This window comes from Nanorana parkeri, unplaced genomic scaffold (assembly GCF_000935625.1).
Source record: "Nanorana parkeri isolate BGI_ZX_2015 unplaced genomic scaffold, ASM93562v1 scaffold408, whole genome shotgun sequence".
In the NCBI taxonomy this organism is placed as follows: Eukaryota; Metazoa; Chordata; class Amphibia; order Anura; family Dicroglossidae; genus Nanorana; species Nanorana parkeri.
The window spans coordinates 19445-34836 of NW_017306676.1; the positions used below are offsets into that span (position 1 = coordinate 19445).

General features: G+C 41.0%; 1 protein-coding gene across 1 annotated transcript in view; it reads left to right on the top strand.

The window, feature by feature from the left end:
• CAP2 (CAP, adenylate cyclase-associated protein, 2 (yeast)) overlaps positions 1 to 15392 on the top strand; it is a 102934-nt gene that overhangs the window by 10908 nt on the left and 76634 nt on the right. The window contains 1 exon segment of the mRNA XM_018559639.1: positions 14219 to 14351. Within this exon segment, the coding sequence (XP_018415141.1) occupies positions 14228 to 14351 (124 nt within the window). The 5' untranslated portion in view covers positions 14219 to 14227.

A 15392-nucleotide genomic window follows, 5' to 3' on the forward strand; every position in this document is an offset into this window, starting at 1 on the left:
AATTATATTTACATTTCAGTACTCGCAGATACCGAGTACCAATACTGGTACTTCCGTTAGCATGAATCCGGTTTACCGAGAAATCAGGAAGCCGGGTGGTGAGTCAGTACCCGCCACCCGGCTTCTTGATTGCCCTGGAAGAGGCTGTTTGGCCGTCTCGATGTTGATTTTTCCCAGCCAATCAGCATCAAGCTGGCTTCCCGAACACTCAGGAAGCCGGGAGGCGGGTCATTACCCGTCGACCGGCTTCCTGATTGGCATGGAAGCCGGCTCCATGCTGTTTGGCTGGATCGAAGCTAATTGGATGGGAAGTGGGCTTTGAGTTGAGTTGGCTGTTTGGCCCGCTGCCCGGCTTCCTGATTGGCCGGCTCCACGCTGTTTGGCAGGCTCCATGCTGATTGGCCGGGAAGCTGGCTTCCCGGCTAATCAGCATCAAGCTGCCCAAACAGCATTTCATTTCTTGTTCAGCTTCTACTTTCAGACAGATGGTCTCGCATTCTCATGAAGCACAGGTTGATATGATGTAGAATTCATAGCTGACTTGAAGACTGCAAGCTGTCCAGGCCCTGATGCAGCAAAGGAACCATAAACCATAGTATTTCCACTGCCATACTTTACAGTTGGTATGAGGTTCTTGTTTTCTACTGTTACTGTGGCTAAATAACTCTATCTTTGATACTTCAAACCACAGCACATTGTTCCAGAGGACCTGGTCTTTGCCTATATGTTCAATTGCAAACTAAAGTCTTGCTCTAATGTTTTGGGGGTTTTTTGGACAGTAAGAGGTGATTTCATGGTACACCTCCCAAACAGAAGATTTACCTGCACATCCCCCAATTCAATTTTTCGGCTCTTAAAGACTTCTTTAAGCATCAGTCAGGTCTTGGGCTAATTAGCTGGGCTAGGCAGTCCTGGACAAATTAGTAGTCACTTGAAATTAACGTTTCACACTCCTCTCCTGCACATAATGCCCACCATCACAGTCTTCACACTACCCTCTGGCACATATGTCCCTTAATACTCTTGGAACTTTTCTGAAGCACAAATTGTGCCCTTTCACCCCCCTCTCATTCCTCTTCTGCACATTCTACTTACTACTCTTTCGTAACGTTTGCATTTTCACCATCTTTGCCCGTTCTGGAATGGAATTGATAGTATCTGTAAACCCACACCCTTCACATTCCATTGTATTGAATCAAAGGTCATGTATAGCCACCAACTGACCTTCATTTGAAGGAACTGTCCGTTTTTGGAACCAGATCCCTCTGTCGACCTTTCTTCCTGAGTTCTCCCTCTGTTCAGCCTGCTGTAAGGACCTCTATAAAAATGGCCCAATAAACTACCAAAAAGTGATATACTACACTAATTACACTACACTACACTAGCATTTGTTACTTGGAAAAGTCAGAATATAGCAAACGTATTGGGGAAAAGCAGGTTTAACCAATTATTTTCTTGCGTACTGTCATGGCCACATACCTGGGAGCATGTCAGGGGTTTGTCTTTTGCCAACATACTTTGTGCTAAAAGGTATCAATCTCCGAATGTTGGGTGGTATGCATGTATTTCTAATACCTGCAGAACACTCCCTAACACCCAGGGCTGAAACAATGTAGGTCCAAAAATATATATGAGTGCTTAGCAAAATTGTACCTTTTCTCTGTGGTGTGCTGCACTACAATAGGAAAGGGCAATAGAGTCTACCAGCCTTAACATTGCAATCATCATTTACCCTTCATGCATACTCTACATAAGAGGGGTGTGATATGGGAAAAGCCCATTTTGGAGCTTGTGTGGGAAATTTAAATATGACCCTTTATTGTTGTTGAAAGCCTTGAATTTAATAGTTTATTACATTTTCATAATAATAGCCACATACTATCTTCTTTAATATACCTTTCTGTCTTTTTCCATAATCATTTTGGATAAAGGTCCTCAATGTGAAGCCAAACCCTTTGTTCAACTATGTAGGCTCTAGTGTTTTGGCAAAGCTTTGCTTCAGTTAGATGACATAGAAGACAGGACAGATGATACATGGCTGAAGAACAGACGGGACTTAGAGCAGCTTAATATGTGCTTTTTAAAAGTGCTTTAGTGTGAATTCCATAGACACAATAAAATGTGCTTCCAGATATAATCAGTTAGTCTTCTTATTTAAAACTCATTCTTCTTTTTGACTTAGACAGTTTTCACCATAAAGAAGGTGTGTTGACCATAAATACATGCACACTGTGATTGTTTTCTAGCTAAAAAATTTACTTCGTTTTCAATGGGCAACATCTTATACTGTTGAATAGTTTAAAGAAGATGCCAGGATGTCATAATTAAGAGCTGAACATCCAAGTATATTGAGTGTTCCACAACAGGGAGGTTGGATCATGTCTCCACATCAGAACTTCTTCCAATGACTATAACAGGCTGCTAATTTGTGTAGTATCACTTCTCCCTGAGAGGTTTACGGGCTCCTTTGTGCCAGTCTGTATGCAGCTAATTATTTAGAATGAAATTCAAAAAGATAGTTTATAGTTAGACTGGGGTGTAATTGCAATGGAAGTGAACTGATCTGCACAAGTCACAGTTCATGGCAAATTACATCATATTGTTTACATTGGCTGCTTGTGGATAATTTTTGATCTGGCTTCAGTGCCTTGTAAACATTTATATTTATACTTCTTCTAGGATAGTGACTAAAAGCATTGAAGCAAAAGCTTCAGCATGAGAGTCAGGCAGCTAAATTTTATTAGAAGTAGAGGTCAACATTAGCAATCTATATATTTCTCTTTTAATAGGTTCCCTTTAACAATGAGGTCACTGTTACTTTAAAATCAGTCGCAAGCACTTTTTCTTGCTGCTCAGTCACAGCTTGGGACACTGTTGTACCTAAAAAACACAAGAAATAGAGGTCTTTGAAAAGTAAACAAAGTAAAAGCTTTTGCTCTTACAGCCCTTTACAAAATATTAGCTTGACACGGAAAAAAAAAAATCGCTGACCATACTCACATGATCTTCATATAACCCCTTTCACAAATGGCAAAAGGAGCATGAGTCCAAGAATGGCCCCTGATGTGAGCAGAACAGTGCGAGTGATCCGAAAGTATAGGAAGCAAGAGCGCCAACTATATTTAATAGGTGCAGTTTATTTGTCAAAGGGAGGACACAGTCTGATTGGCACCCTGAATGAGACGTCCCTCACGTTTTCATAGATTCCTTTTAACCATTTCATCCTGGTCCATTGTGCTACACAGTACCTACAGTCTTTATTCTGCCACTACAAGCCCTGAAGAAGGGTGACTGGTTAGCTCCCCAAAATGTGTTGGCTACTCCTGTAACTCTTGCTTTGGCAAATGAAAATCCACTAGACCTATTATAGTTTGTGCTCTCACTTCTAGACCATCTTTTTGTATCATTATATCATTGACCTTTGCTGGGTTTACCTGTTCACAGAGAGCTGCCCTCACCATTTGCCTGAAAATTATCCTTTACACTAGTGTCCTGCATTACACAAGCACTTCAATTTCGGGAGGCCATGGTAAAAGAGAAACAAGTGTCATCAGCAGCAGATTGGAAGGATCAACTTAAATGTTCCTATCAATTTTGTAGGCTTCTAAGTGGCCCAATCCTACAATTGAATCATCTCTGAATGTTAGTTGCATGATTTTTAATCTTTCCCAAAAGTCAATGCAAACTACTAGCATGTTTATAAGTCGAGTGGACATCTGAGATTGTGGAGTGGTTGGTTGACCCGCTTTTGTAGTCCCAGCAAGGAGGCAAAACCACTGGATTTTATATACATTTGCGCAAGCTTAAGCTGGGCCAAGAGCACAGATTCATGTTAGAACGTATGCAGGTGATATGTGTGAATATAAAGCAGAGTGAATTTGGATTGGGTTCACTTATGTTTAGTAATTTCTATATCCTTTTTTTTTAGTAAAGCACACATAAACATGCATGCTTAGGGCCTGTGTGGGGCTTTGGGCTTGTGTCAACGACACTGGTGTGGCATCAGTTTGAGATGCTTCTGAGATCAATCAGAATTCATTGACAGGTGTATTTGACCAGAAGTTAATTTGCTTCTAACTTGCATAGACTTGCATGGAAATGCAAAAGCCATCTGATGGGACCACAAACCCATCACCACAGGCCCTTATTGTGTTGTCTGCTATGCACTGACACTAGAAAACCAAATTCAAGCTACTGAATCTTTGAGGGAAACAGACACTTCCTTTGAGACACTTTGAGAATAGCTATTGTACTTTTTCTTATCCCTAGGACTGTTTCATTGCTTGAGTAGCTTTCATGTAGGTTTTCATGATTTTGTCACACTGTTTATCATTTCCGGCTGGAATGTAGTTGAGGAGCCAATTACACTGTCCCTCTATGGATTATAAATGATAATTTAGCTGCATGTAACAAATTATTGTCCTAATAATGTCCAACATATCTTATCTTTTGTTCTAATTATCGCCTATAAAATTTGCATAGCTATCTGTCATCTTTCTTAATGCTTTCTTTCGTGCATTCAAGTGTCAGAAAAAGAGCTCTTATTGTTCACAGCAGCCAATCAGATTCTAGTTTTTTGTTTCTAGCTCAAAATGTGAAAATAAAAGTAAGGAACTGATTGGTTGAAAACCAAGAACAATTCTTTCTTCAGACAGCTGTATGCAGGCGGCCCCTTGAGGTTACATTTTATGGTCTTTTAAACGGTTTAACAGTGCAGTACTAATAAATAGTGACTGCAGGAGAACTGCTAATTATCCTGTCCAATGGAACACATGCAGCAGTCTGTAGAATGCCCTTGTGAATATGAACAAAAGATTTAGAAAATTATTTTTATACACTTGTGTAGGTGATCAGGTTCAGTCTCCCATACAATAATCCCTAACCATAAACAGCATGGTTCCCATAATTCTGAATTAGTCATTTATTTTATGGTTTTTGAAAAAAATTAGATTTGCCTGATAATAATGCTTCCTAAAAAGCTCCACGTTCTGCACTATACACTACATAATGAGTTTACTTGTTACGAACATATAATTACATGGCACACACAGTCCTTTAGAAAAGGTGATTACCTCTAATGGTGTATAGGCATGAATGCTAAGTGTGGCGCAGTATAATACTGTTTCCGAAAAAAAAAAAAAGCATAGATTGACACACAAATGATTATAGCAGTTTCCCCGTGGCAGAAATTCATGTAGTACAGGAAAAATGACAGCCTGGCAACACAAGGATGCAGAGGAGGGATGCTAGGATATCTGCTTTCTTTCACAAGGCTAGCACATTTCTGAGGCTTTAATTAACAGGAATTAGAGATGGGCTCATTTTATGCACATAAAATTGCCTGACATTTTTGCTCTTTTTAAAAATAGCTATAGAAGAAAAAGATCTAGACTGACAAATGTGCTTTATTGAACTTGGGCATTCTCTTCCTCTAGCCATCTGTCATTTACTCAGCAGTGTGCTGCCTGTACTTTAATGGTGTTAGGTCATGTACACTTGGCTAGTCCTCAGATACAGAATATTCATCGAAAGCTTATAGTGCCTTGGTTCTCAACTGGTGGGTCGTGACCCAAAAGTGGGTCGCAACTCCGTGTTCAGTGGGTCAGCGCATGCCTTCCACTTTTCTAGGTGAGAGGTTCCTCGGCCTCCCCCTAGTGCAGCACTGTCAGTTCTCGTGCCAAGCAGCCATTTGGTGTATGTATGTCCGTGCTTTTGAATGCTCGTTCACAATAGTACAGTGCATTAATCGCATAATACCTTGCGATTAACGCACTGTACCACGCAATCACACCTACCGAGCATTCTGGTGTGGGAGGTGTGTTGCGTTGCCCTTCATTTGAATGGTACCCCAAACGCACCTCCCACCCACAGGTCATATGCCCACACCGGAACGCGTTGTGCCCTAATGCCGTACGTTCCATTGCAGTGCGACTTGGGTCGCAACTTAATGACCAAGGACAAATGTGGGTCCTGAGGTTACACAGGCTGAGAACCACTGCTTTAGTGGATGCTGTACAGACAAAAGAAACCAGAATTTTCAGATAGGCACCACTGTTTGTCTTGGTTTAGTAGGGGTCAGATTAGAAGCTTTCCTTGGTTAATCTGGGAGGGGTGCTGTAAGGTACCTAATTTTCAACAAGATAACAGAAAAGAAATGCCAAATTTGTAATGAGGTTCCAATAGTTAAAGGAGGCATTCCCTAGACTTCAGTTAGATTATACACTGGATTAAACAAAAAGGAACTGACCTTCAAAAAGACCTTTTGTGAAAAAAACATTGCTTCTGAAGATGCCAACTCCCTGTCTGTCAATCTAATCTTTAAGTTATTAACCTGGAAAGTGTACACAGATAGAGGTCAGAGGACTTCTGACTTTATCCTGACGATCTGCATATTTGTTCCCAGGTTGGTGACTCCGAAAGTATTGATTCCACTGAGCCACATAACAGCCAGGCATCAAGAAAGTTCAGCAATGAAAGCCCTCTTACGTCTCTCATGATATGTTCACTTTAAAAGTATGGAACTATATTAAAGTTTAAAGCAGTTTACTAAACAGCTGCTAAATGAATAGCATACACAAAAATGATTTACCACCATAGAACTCATAGATCCCTGGTGCCCTATCTTGGTACTTACTGTGCAGCCCGAAGGCCCATCCAGGCGATAGTAGGCAAGCATGGACTAACCTGCAGGAACACACTGCTTTTTTGGCCCCACAAGGCAGTAGTCAGTGTTTTCCTTGCCTAAATGCTTACTTTGGGATAGAGAAGTAAAATATTCATGAAACTGGATTCTACTAGCTAAATGATTTGGTTTACTTGTTTCACACTTCCTTACTTTTTCTGTTCGTAGCATGGTTATAGCCTTTACTGTACATTATGTGAGGCCCTTTGGTCATGTTAGGGGCCACATTTGAGGCACCCTATATCAAGTAGATTGGCCAGTGCTATCATACATTAAGGCTGGGGTTCACACCTGGGCGTTTTACAGTGCGTTCCTACGCGCTGTAAAACGCTCAACATGTGAAAACCAATTATTGCCTATGGGCATGGTCCCCACCTGGGCGTTTTACAGCGCGTAGGAACGCGCTGTAAAACGCCCTACACCCAAAGAAGTACAGGAGCTTCTTTGGGGCGTATTTGCCGCGCATATCCATTGGAATACAGCCAGGTAGCCCTTGGAAACGCGCGTAAAAACATGCGGCACGAAACGCGCGGCAAACGCGCATATTCCGTACGGCTACGTGTGAACCTAGCCTGATAGATAGATAGATAGCATTCTGCTTAAAGGAGAACTATGGGGTCAGTGTTTTTCCCCATAGTTCTCCTTAGGGTAACGGGAGGACACAAACTAGCGTCCTCCCGTTACCCTAAGCTCAGTATACCACGAGCTACAGCTCGCAGTATACTGAGACGCCGCAGCCGGAGCGGATCCCGACGTCGATGACGGGATCCGCCCAGCTGCGTGATTGACAGCTGGCTCTGCCTATCTAGAGGCAGAGCCAGCTGTACCCGCCCCCTCCCCCGTCCGTTCCGCCAGTCCGCGCTGGCAGATCAGAGCGCGGAGGGGGTAATCCAGTCCCTCCCCTGTCACGGCAGAGAGCCGTGACAGATCGAGAGGCGAGCGAACCCGGTATGTGTTCGCTCACCTCCCGATCTACTGAGCCGACCTGTGACAGTCTCATTGTCACAGGTCGGCTAGAACTATGAGGTGAGTGAAAAGCACTCACCTCATAGTTCTCCTTTAACATAAGATATTCTACAAAAGCATGATTAAATAATAAATCAAACAGGGACCCCGTATCATGATTGTAACAATTCCATAGCATCTTTAGAATTAATCCTCATAAGGATCTTACATTTCCTGCTATAATTCATTTACTGCATACATGACATACAGCAGAGTTCTCAAATGTCCCATACATGAATGGTTAAATAGTGAATGCCTCCAGCACGAGGGACCTTATTCACAAGGGTGCACCAGATAGCCTCCTTCAAGAAAGACACTGTGATTCTAGTATGTAATATGTACTGTATATCCACAGATCTCCAAATAATACACGTATTGTCTAAACAGGAACATCTGCCATGCGTGACTAAATAAGTAAAAACCTGCAGCATGTGCACCAATTAGGGTTTTTTTCAGATTAGACGTTGCAGCTTAGATATGCAAACACATAGAACTGCAGACCTCCAAATAATTCACTTAATATCCAGACGGGTCATCTGCTATAAATTATTTTGTAAAGAAAATTGACAGCTGTGAACTAAATCCTTTTTTTCTACAATAAATGCTACAAATGCACTTGCAAGCATATATTAGAAAAGGTTTTTCTCGTTTAGGCACATAAGGGAATGTGTCCTAACAAATTACATACGTAATTTTCGATGTTATAGTAAAATGTCTACTGTGAAGGTAAATCACTTATTGAACCTCTAGGCAGATGAAAGACACAAATGTACATTGCCCAGCAAAGTATTTCCTTACATTTTTGCATTTTTGTCATAGTTACAAAGTTAGTCAGGTTGAAAAAAGACACAAGTCCATCGAGTTCAACTTATAGAGATAAGAGAAAAAATAAATAAACAAGAAGAAAAACTTAAAACAGAATGCTATGCCCACAGTTACCCACTGTTGATCCAGAGAAAGGCAAAAAAACAACCCTATAAAGCATAGATCAATTTGCTCCAATGGGGAAAAACAATCCTTCCTGATCCCATGAGGCATTCTGATATTCCCTGGATCAAATAATGTCTGGTGCTTAATAAACCTATAAGAACTCAATATCCAATAATATTCTAAACTCATAAGAGTTTAGTTGCCCTTCGCTGTACTTTCTCCAGTTCTACAACATCCTTTTTGTGAACTGCTGGCCAAAACTGAACTGCATATTCCAGATAAGGTCTTACTAATGCTTTGTACAGGGGCAGGATTATGTCTCTACCTCTGGAGTCTATACCTCTTTTAATACAAGAAAGTATTTTGCGTGCTTTACAAACTGTGGCTTGACATTGCATGCTATTATTGAGTCTATGATCTACCAGTACACCCCGATCTTTCTCCATCAATGATTCCCCCAAGAATACTCCCCCTGGAGTGTATGATGCATGCATGTTTTTAATCCCCAAGTGCATAACTTTACATGTATCAATATTAAACTTCATTTGCCAAATAGATGCCCAATCAAACAGTGCATTCAGATGCAGTTTCACGTTTTTTTGTTTTTTTTTGAGTATTGGAGGGCCACCACAGAGCCCCTCCTTCCTTTTCAAAGTTTGTTCACAGCTTGAATTAATATCACGGTTTAAATTTTAGTTTTCTGGGTTGTTTTACTACACCGCTAGCCAGAGGTTCACGTGTTTAAAATATACATGCCGAACCAATGAGGTTGATCACTGGCACTAATTCTGAAGGTTCCAGTGTTGATTTTTATTATTATTATTATTATTATGTTTGTGTGTTGAACCTTCTAGTCATATGTAAATAATCCACTTGAATCAATTTTTTCACACGGATTGTTGTAATTTTTACACAGATTTGTTTATTAACACTTTAGTGTGCAGTTGGTTCACATAGACCGAGCGCAACATATTTGCTTTACATCCTGTAAGGACTGTATTGACACATCCTGTAATCAAATCATGTAACCAAATAGATGGCTCCAACTCTCTCAGCTCAGTACCCCTGAACTACCTGTCCGGTACAAGATCACAAGGGATAGAGCCATCTCCAGCAGTTCATCCATTAGTTTGGAGGAGGGAGCAGTGGGGAGCAGTGGTTTGCCTTGTTATGCCTTTTTGTTGCTGTGTCTGTCTGCCTTTTTTCTTCTAATTATTGGGAGCTTTTTGTGTTTATTTTTTGCTTCATTTGAGGTCAGTGGTCGCTTTTTACTGCTGTCCTGTCTACAGCAAACTCTTTTTTTTCTTCAAGGCTAATAAGAATGGGCTTTTGTTTTAGGAGGTGGTATTTGGGGTTTGTATTTCATTTGTGTTTTTTAATTTTATGTTAATTATTATTATTATTATTACATAGTATTTATATAGCGCCAACAGTTTGCGCAGCGCTTTACAATATAAGGAAGACATTACAGTTACAATACAATTCAAGACAAGATGGTAAGGAGGGCCCTGCCCCTGAGGGCTTACAATCTAAAAGAGGAGGGGGAAATGATACATGAGGTAGCTGTGGTAGCTGTGGGAATAATTTATGTGAGAATGTGAAGGATGAGAATGTGAATGTTAATAGAGCCTTTTTTAAGTTTGGGGTGCCCTTCTTTCTGGCCATCTGATTTTTGCAGTGACATCCTGTCTGAAAATAAAAAAAAATAATAAAAAAATAAACCCAAGAACAGCCTAACATTAAATCATTCACATTCACCGCACTCCCCTCATCCCTGTGCATATAAGTTGATTTATACCAGTTAGGCCTATTATCTTGCTGCTGGCCAATTCTACACTGCTGTATCCTCTGTAGTATCTTAATGATTTTAGTAAAACCCAGCATGTGTTTTTTGTCTCCAATAAATTTGGGCCTAGTCATGCTATTTAAAATGTCCTGGTGCTGACCAGCTTTACACTCCTGTATAATCTACTATCTCTTAATTCGTGTAATAAAACATCTGTCTGTACTCTTTGTCTCTAGTACATTTTAGCCTATTATCTCTAAAAAAAAAAAAACTGTCCTGCTGCTGGCCAATTTTACTCTGCTGTATCCTCAGCAGTATCTTATTTTTGTATTAAAGCCCCAGCCTGTGCTCTTTTGTTTCAAATACATTTGGACCTACTCTTGCTAATTAAAATTGTCCTGTTGCTGGCCAATTTTATACTGCTGTGTCAAATCACCTCCCTGTACTCTGCATTGCTAATGCATTTCAGCCAGATCTCCCTCATTAAAAATATCCCGCTAATGTCCACTTTTACATTGCTGTATCATATGTGGTCTTTTAATTCTTAAGGACAGCTTGATAGAAATTGGCGAGCAGCAGGAAAATTTACATCAGTGAGAGCAGAGACAGCCACAGCAAATTACTGCCCAGTTTCTATCTGCCGGTCAAAGAGGGTCTGTTACCATTTAATGTTAAAACTACCTGACAAAAAGCCTCTTTTTTGAATTGATATTAATCTTATTAGGGTGCTGCTGTATGTAAGCCAAGATAATTGTAAAAGAAGATCAATTCTAAAGTCAAATATGCATTGCCAGTGTATGCCGTATGAGATTGTCCATGAAAATTGTACTGTTTCTTAACACCACATAAAGCTTTAAGCCATTTCTCAAGCATGTTATTTAAAAGATTTGTGTATTTTCAGTGTTGTCCTCAAAGCCGCTTGAAAAGAGCAGGCAGTGCCCAGATTCCTATACCTTTTTTGACAAAGTGCCCAGATTCCTATACCTTTTTTGACAAAAAAAAAGTAGAAAAATGATTTTAGGAAATAGGAAAGTAAAACAATATATATAATATAAAGTAAAGGAGAAAAAAAAAGAACAAATAATAATAATAAACACAAAAACAATTGGGCGGAGCTAGTGTGGACAGTTTCCTATTGGCCGGCACCTGCCAGCCAATGAATAACAATTGGGTGGAGCCAGCCATGACGTCACAGCCGGCTCCGCCCAGTTGTTATTATTTAATGACAGATCAGAGTCCCAAGGTCATTTGTGGATGCTGATCTGTCATTACAAGTGGGCGGAGCCAGCCATGAGATCTCGTCTGGCTCCGCCCAGCTGTCATTTGCTTATCCGCTTCGGCTCCGCTTTCGCTTTCACTTTGGCACGATCGAGCCGAAACATATGCCTTCAGCTGGCTGAGCCGCTCTGCTGCCTTTGGCTGCTGTACGGGCTATTGTGAATAGCTCGTACAGCAGCCCTTCGGTTACCCTGAACGCAAGGGCAGAGGCGGCCGAAGGATCAGACTGGATCCTTAGGCTCTTTTGTGAATAACCCCCTTAGTGAATGAACCCCCTTAGTGAATGGAACCTGGGCAGATTTGGCCATTACTAAATAAAGATATTCTAACATTGAGATCTTGCTTCCCTCATTACTGTTTCTGTCCACCTGGAAGTTTTTGTGGTTCCCACCAATTTATTTTTATAATGATAATTATTTTCTTGTCACCGGTGCTGAATACTTCCATTCTTTTTTTATAAGTTTTTTTATAAGTTTTGTTATACAGTAAAGTACAATATACTGTAGCTATTAATATGAATGGGCATATGATGTATCAAAGAGTTTTTTCTTTCTTTCTGGCAAATGTATCAGGATGTCACTTGCATCAATAGAAAGAACATAAAGTACACAAGAGAATTCAATGAATTACAGCTCAGGAAGTTGCTGATACTTTGTTTTACATTTCTGAATGTGTAAAAGAACATTTTTTAGGTCGTCATGTTGTAGAACTGATAAAGTATTGTTATTACAGACACCCACTGTAGACATGATTAATTTTGATGAGACTAGATCTATTAAAAATTAGGCCCTAAATGCTGATTGAACCTCAAATGCTATGCGATGTGTTTAAATGTGCGCCTATAGTTTCCACCCACACACAAACACATACAAACTCAACACCATTGTAAATTCTCTTCCAGCTACCATCTCTGTGTAGAGCATCCTCCTGTGTTCTTGATAGTTGCTGATAGACTTCCCAACCAGATAACTATTTGTCAGACCTGATTCTTACCCTTCAAATGCCAGGCCTGAAAGTGTGTATTGAGATTGCTGACTGAATCAATATAGCTTAGAAAGGTGCTTGCTTTGTTTGCGTTCCACCAAATGTTGCCAAGGCCATACTTGGCACTGTAGGGCTTTCATTGCCTCCCCTTCTGACACTACCCCAAGCGTATTTCAAAAGCCAGGGAGCATGGCCTGGATGCCACATGGGTCCTGGACATCCTTTCGCATTCAGTGCCCAAATGTGAATAGAGTACAGCATAAACTGTTACATATCCCTAGTAAGGAGTTGTGGATGTAGGTGAGGAGCATTGTGCATAGAAAGTCTTCGATACTTCTGCCAGTTAGGAACAATGATTACTTGGTGTATGACATGAAATATAATTTGATTACAAGTAAAAGTCCGTGCTAATCTCCTATACGATTTAGCAGCCAGCATAAATGGAACAATATACAGTCCAAGAGATCAAAAGTAATGGAAAATGCAGCACCTGAAATGCCAATAACATCCTCTGCTTTAAAATGTAAACATCAATCCTCATCAGATCCAGTCTATGAAGACAACCATGACACTCACCAGATCCACTGACCCCACAGATCAACAGAGGTCAGGTCTCTCTTAGTGATGCTTATCCCCTCCTGTGTCTCCCATCGGCAATGGTGGATACACTCCCAACAGTATCTCCCAGTTGTCTCCAAAGCCTGTACCCTCTATAGATACGGGCAATCGCTCTTCCCTTCCACATTTTGTATATTAGTAACTTTCTCCCGGCAGTTTGTCACAATTTGGTTTGCATCCAGCTTGATTGTGACAAACTGCTGGGAGGAAGTCACTAGTTCAAAGTGTGGAAGGAGAGAGCGATCAGTGTATGACTGTCCTCGGATCTGCTCTCCTGATTTGGACTAAAACATTTTCCCTTTTTCACATCTCCATAACATAGGGGGGAGGTGTTCTGCAACTTACAGAAGAGCACTGAAAAGGCTGATAACATTGTTTTAGATTTAAGTTAAGTGCAGCAGAAGTTAGAAGGACACTAGATTTCTGGTAGGATCAACAGGTTTACTTGTACTTGCAGAAAATGTAAATAGCCTGATATATAAGAGTGTCAATGCAGCCACCACATCAACTGGTAAGCTGCAGTATATTACATTTTTGTTCTTGGGTACTAGATGTGCGGACCCAATGAGAGCAAACTGAACGTACACAATACATTATTCCACCAATTTCATTCCACAGCTGTGCTGGGGCAGTGTCAATTAGGATCGATCTAGCTGGCACTGTCAGACAGAGCAGAATTCTGAAACGTTCTATTATACAAAAGAATACACCACCTGTCTCTATTTAAACCAACCTACCTTTGTCCGTTGTTTATCCCTTGAAAAACCACAATAAACATTTAATACGTTAAAAAAAAGAATGTGTCATTGGCTTTTAGCCACAGGATGTGGGCATTGCAGGATAGCACCTTAGACTGCAGCATTGATTGCCTATGAATGAATGTGACCTTGCTGTTTAGGTTTTCACCCAAATAACAAATTACATTCTTACTCTAGGTGTGCAAGATGGCAGATGTACAAGGGTTAATGGACAGGCTGGAGAAAGCTGTTATTCGTCTTGAGACAGCCCTCGCTTCATCCAACTTTTCCAAGTCAGCAGCAAATGATGTTGTGAATGGCATTGATGGCGGTAAAGTATATTAAAATTTAGTAGAAACATGCATTTTGGTGGTTATACATGTCTTGAGTACAGCATAACGGGAAGTAGTAACAAGATTTTCATGGGGATACTTTGTGATGGAAGATTTGCAAAGATCTAGGGGAAACACTAAGGGGGTCATTCACTAAGCTGCCGAAGGCAGCAGATTGAATAACCGAACTGAAGTGAAGTGATTCAAACACCGTTTGGCAATTTACTTCGGCCCTGTACATACTCAGCATGTTCGGCTCAGCCGATCCAACATCTGGTAAACAAATGGGTGGAGCTATCTGTGACACCATGCCCCCCCTTCCCATCCCCCCCCGCTGGGTCCACCTATTTGTTTTGATTTGGCTGGCACTTGTTATATGGGTTGGTCAAATGGGTTGGTCAAATGATGTCATGGCTGGCTCCGCCCAGTTGTCATTCAATGAAAGCCCAGCATCCTCAGGTCATTTGAGCACACTGGGCTGTCAATGAATGACAACTAGGCAGAGCCAGCGGCGGTGTCATGGCTGGCTCCGCCCAGTTGACATTCAATGAAAGCCCAGCATCCTCAGGTCATTTGAGGACACTGGGCTGTCAATGAATGACAACTAGGCAGAGCCAGCGGCGGTGTCATGGCTGGCTCCGCCCAGTTGTTGTCATTCAGTGACAGCTCAGTGTCCTCAAATGATCTGAAGACGCTGGGCTGTCATTGAATGACAACAACTGTCCAGTTGTTTACATTTGCGGGTAGAACGGTTTGCTTCGGCAGACCATACTCCCCGCTTTGGCTATGACTTCGACTCAGCCAAGCCAAAGCGTATGCCTTCGGCTGCTGTACGGTCTATTGTGAATTCGGCTCTCATTGTGACCCTCCGGCTTCAATATTTTAATTCAGTGATCAGAAAACAAGAATGCAAAAATTAAGTTCTGACCTTTTTCTAAATTTCATGATCTGCATGCTTGTTGTGAGTCAGTGAGTCAGAAACAAATAAAACTAGTGAGTCACTGTAACATCCAGTCAAATATCACTTTCAGAAAGTGATC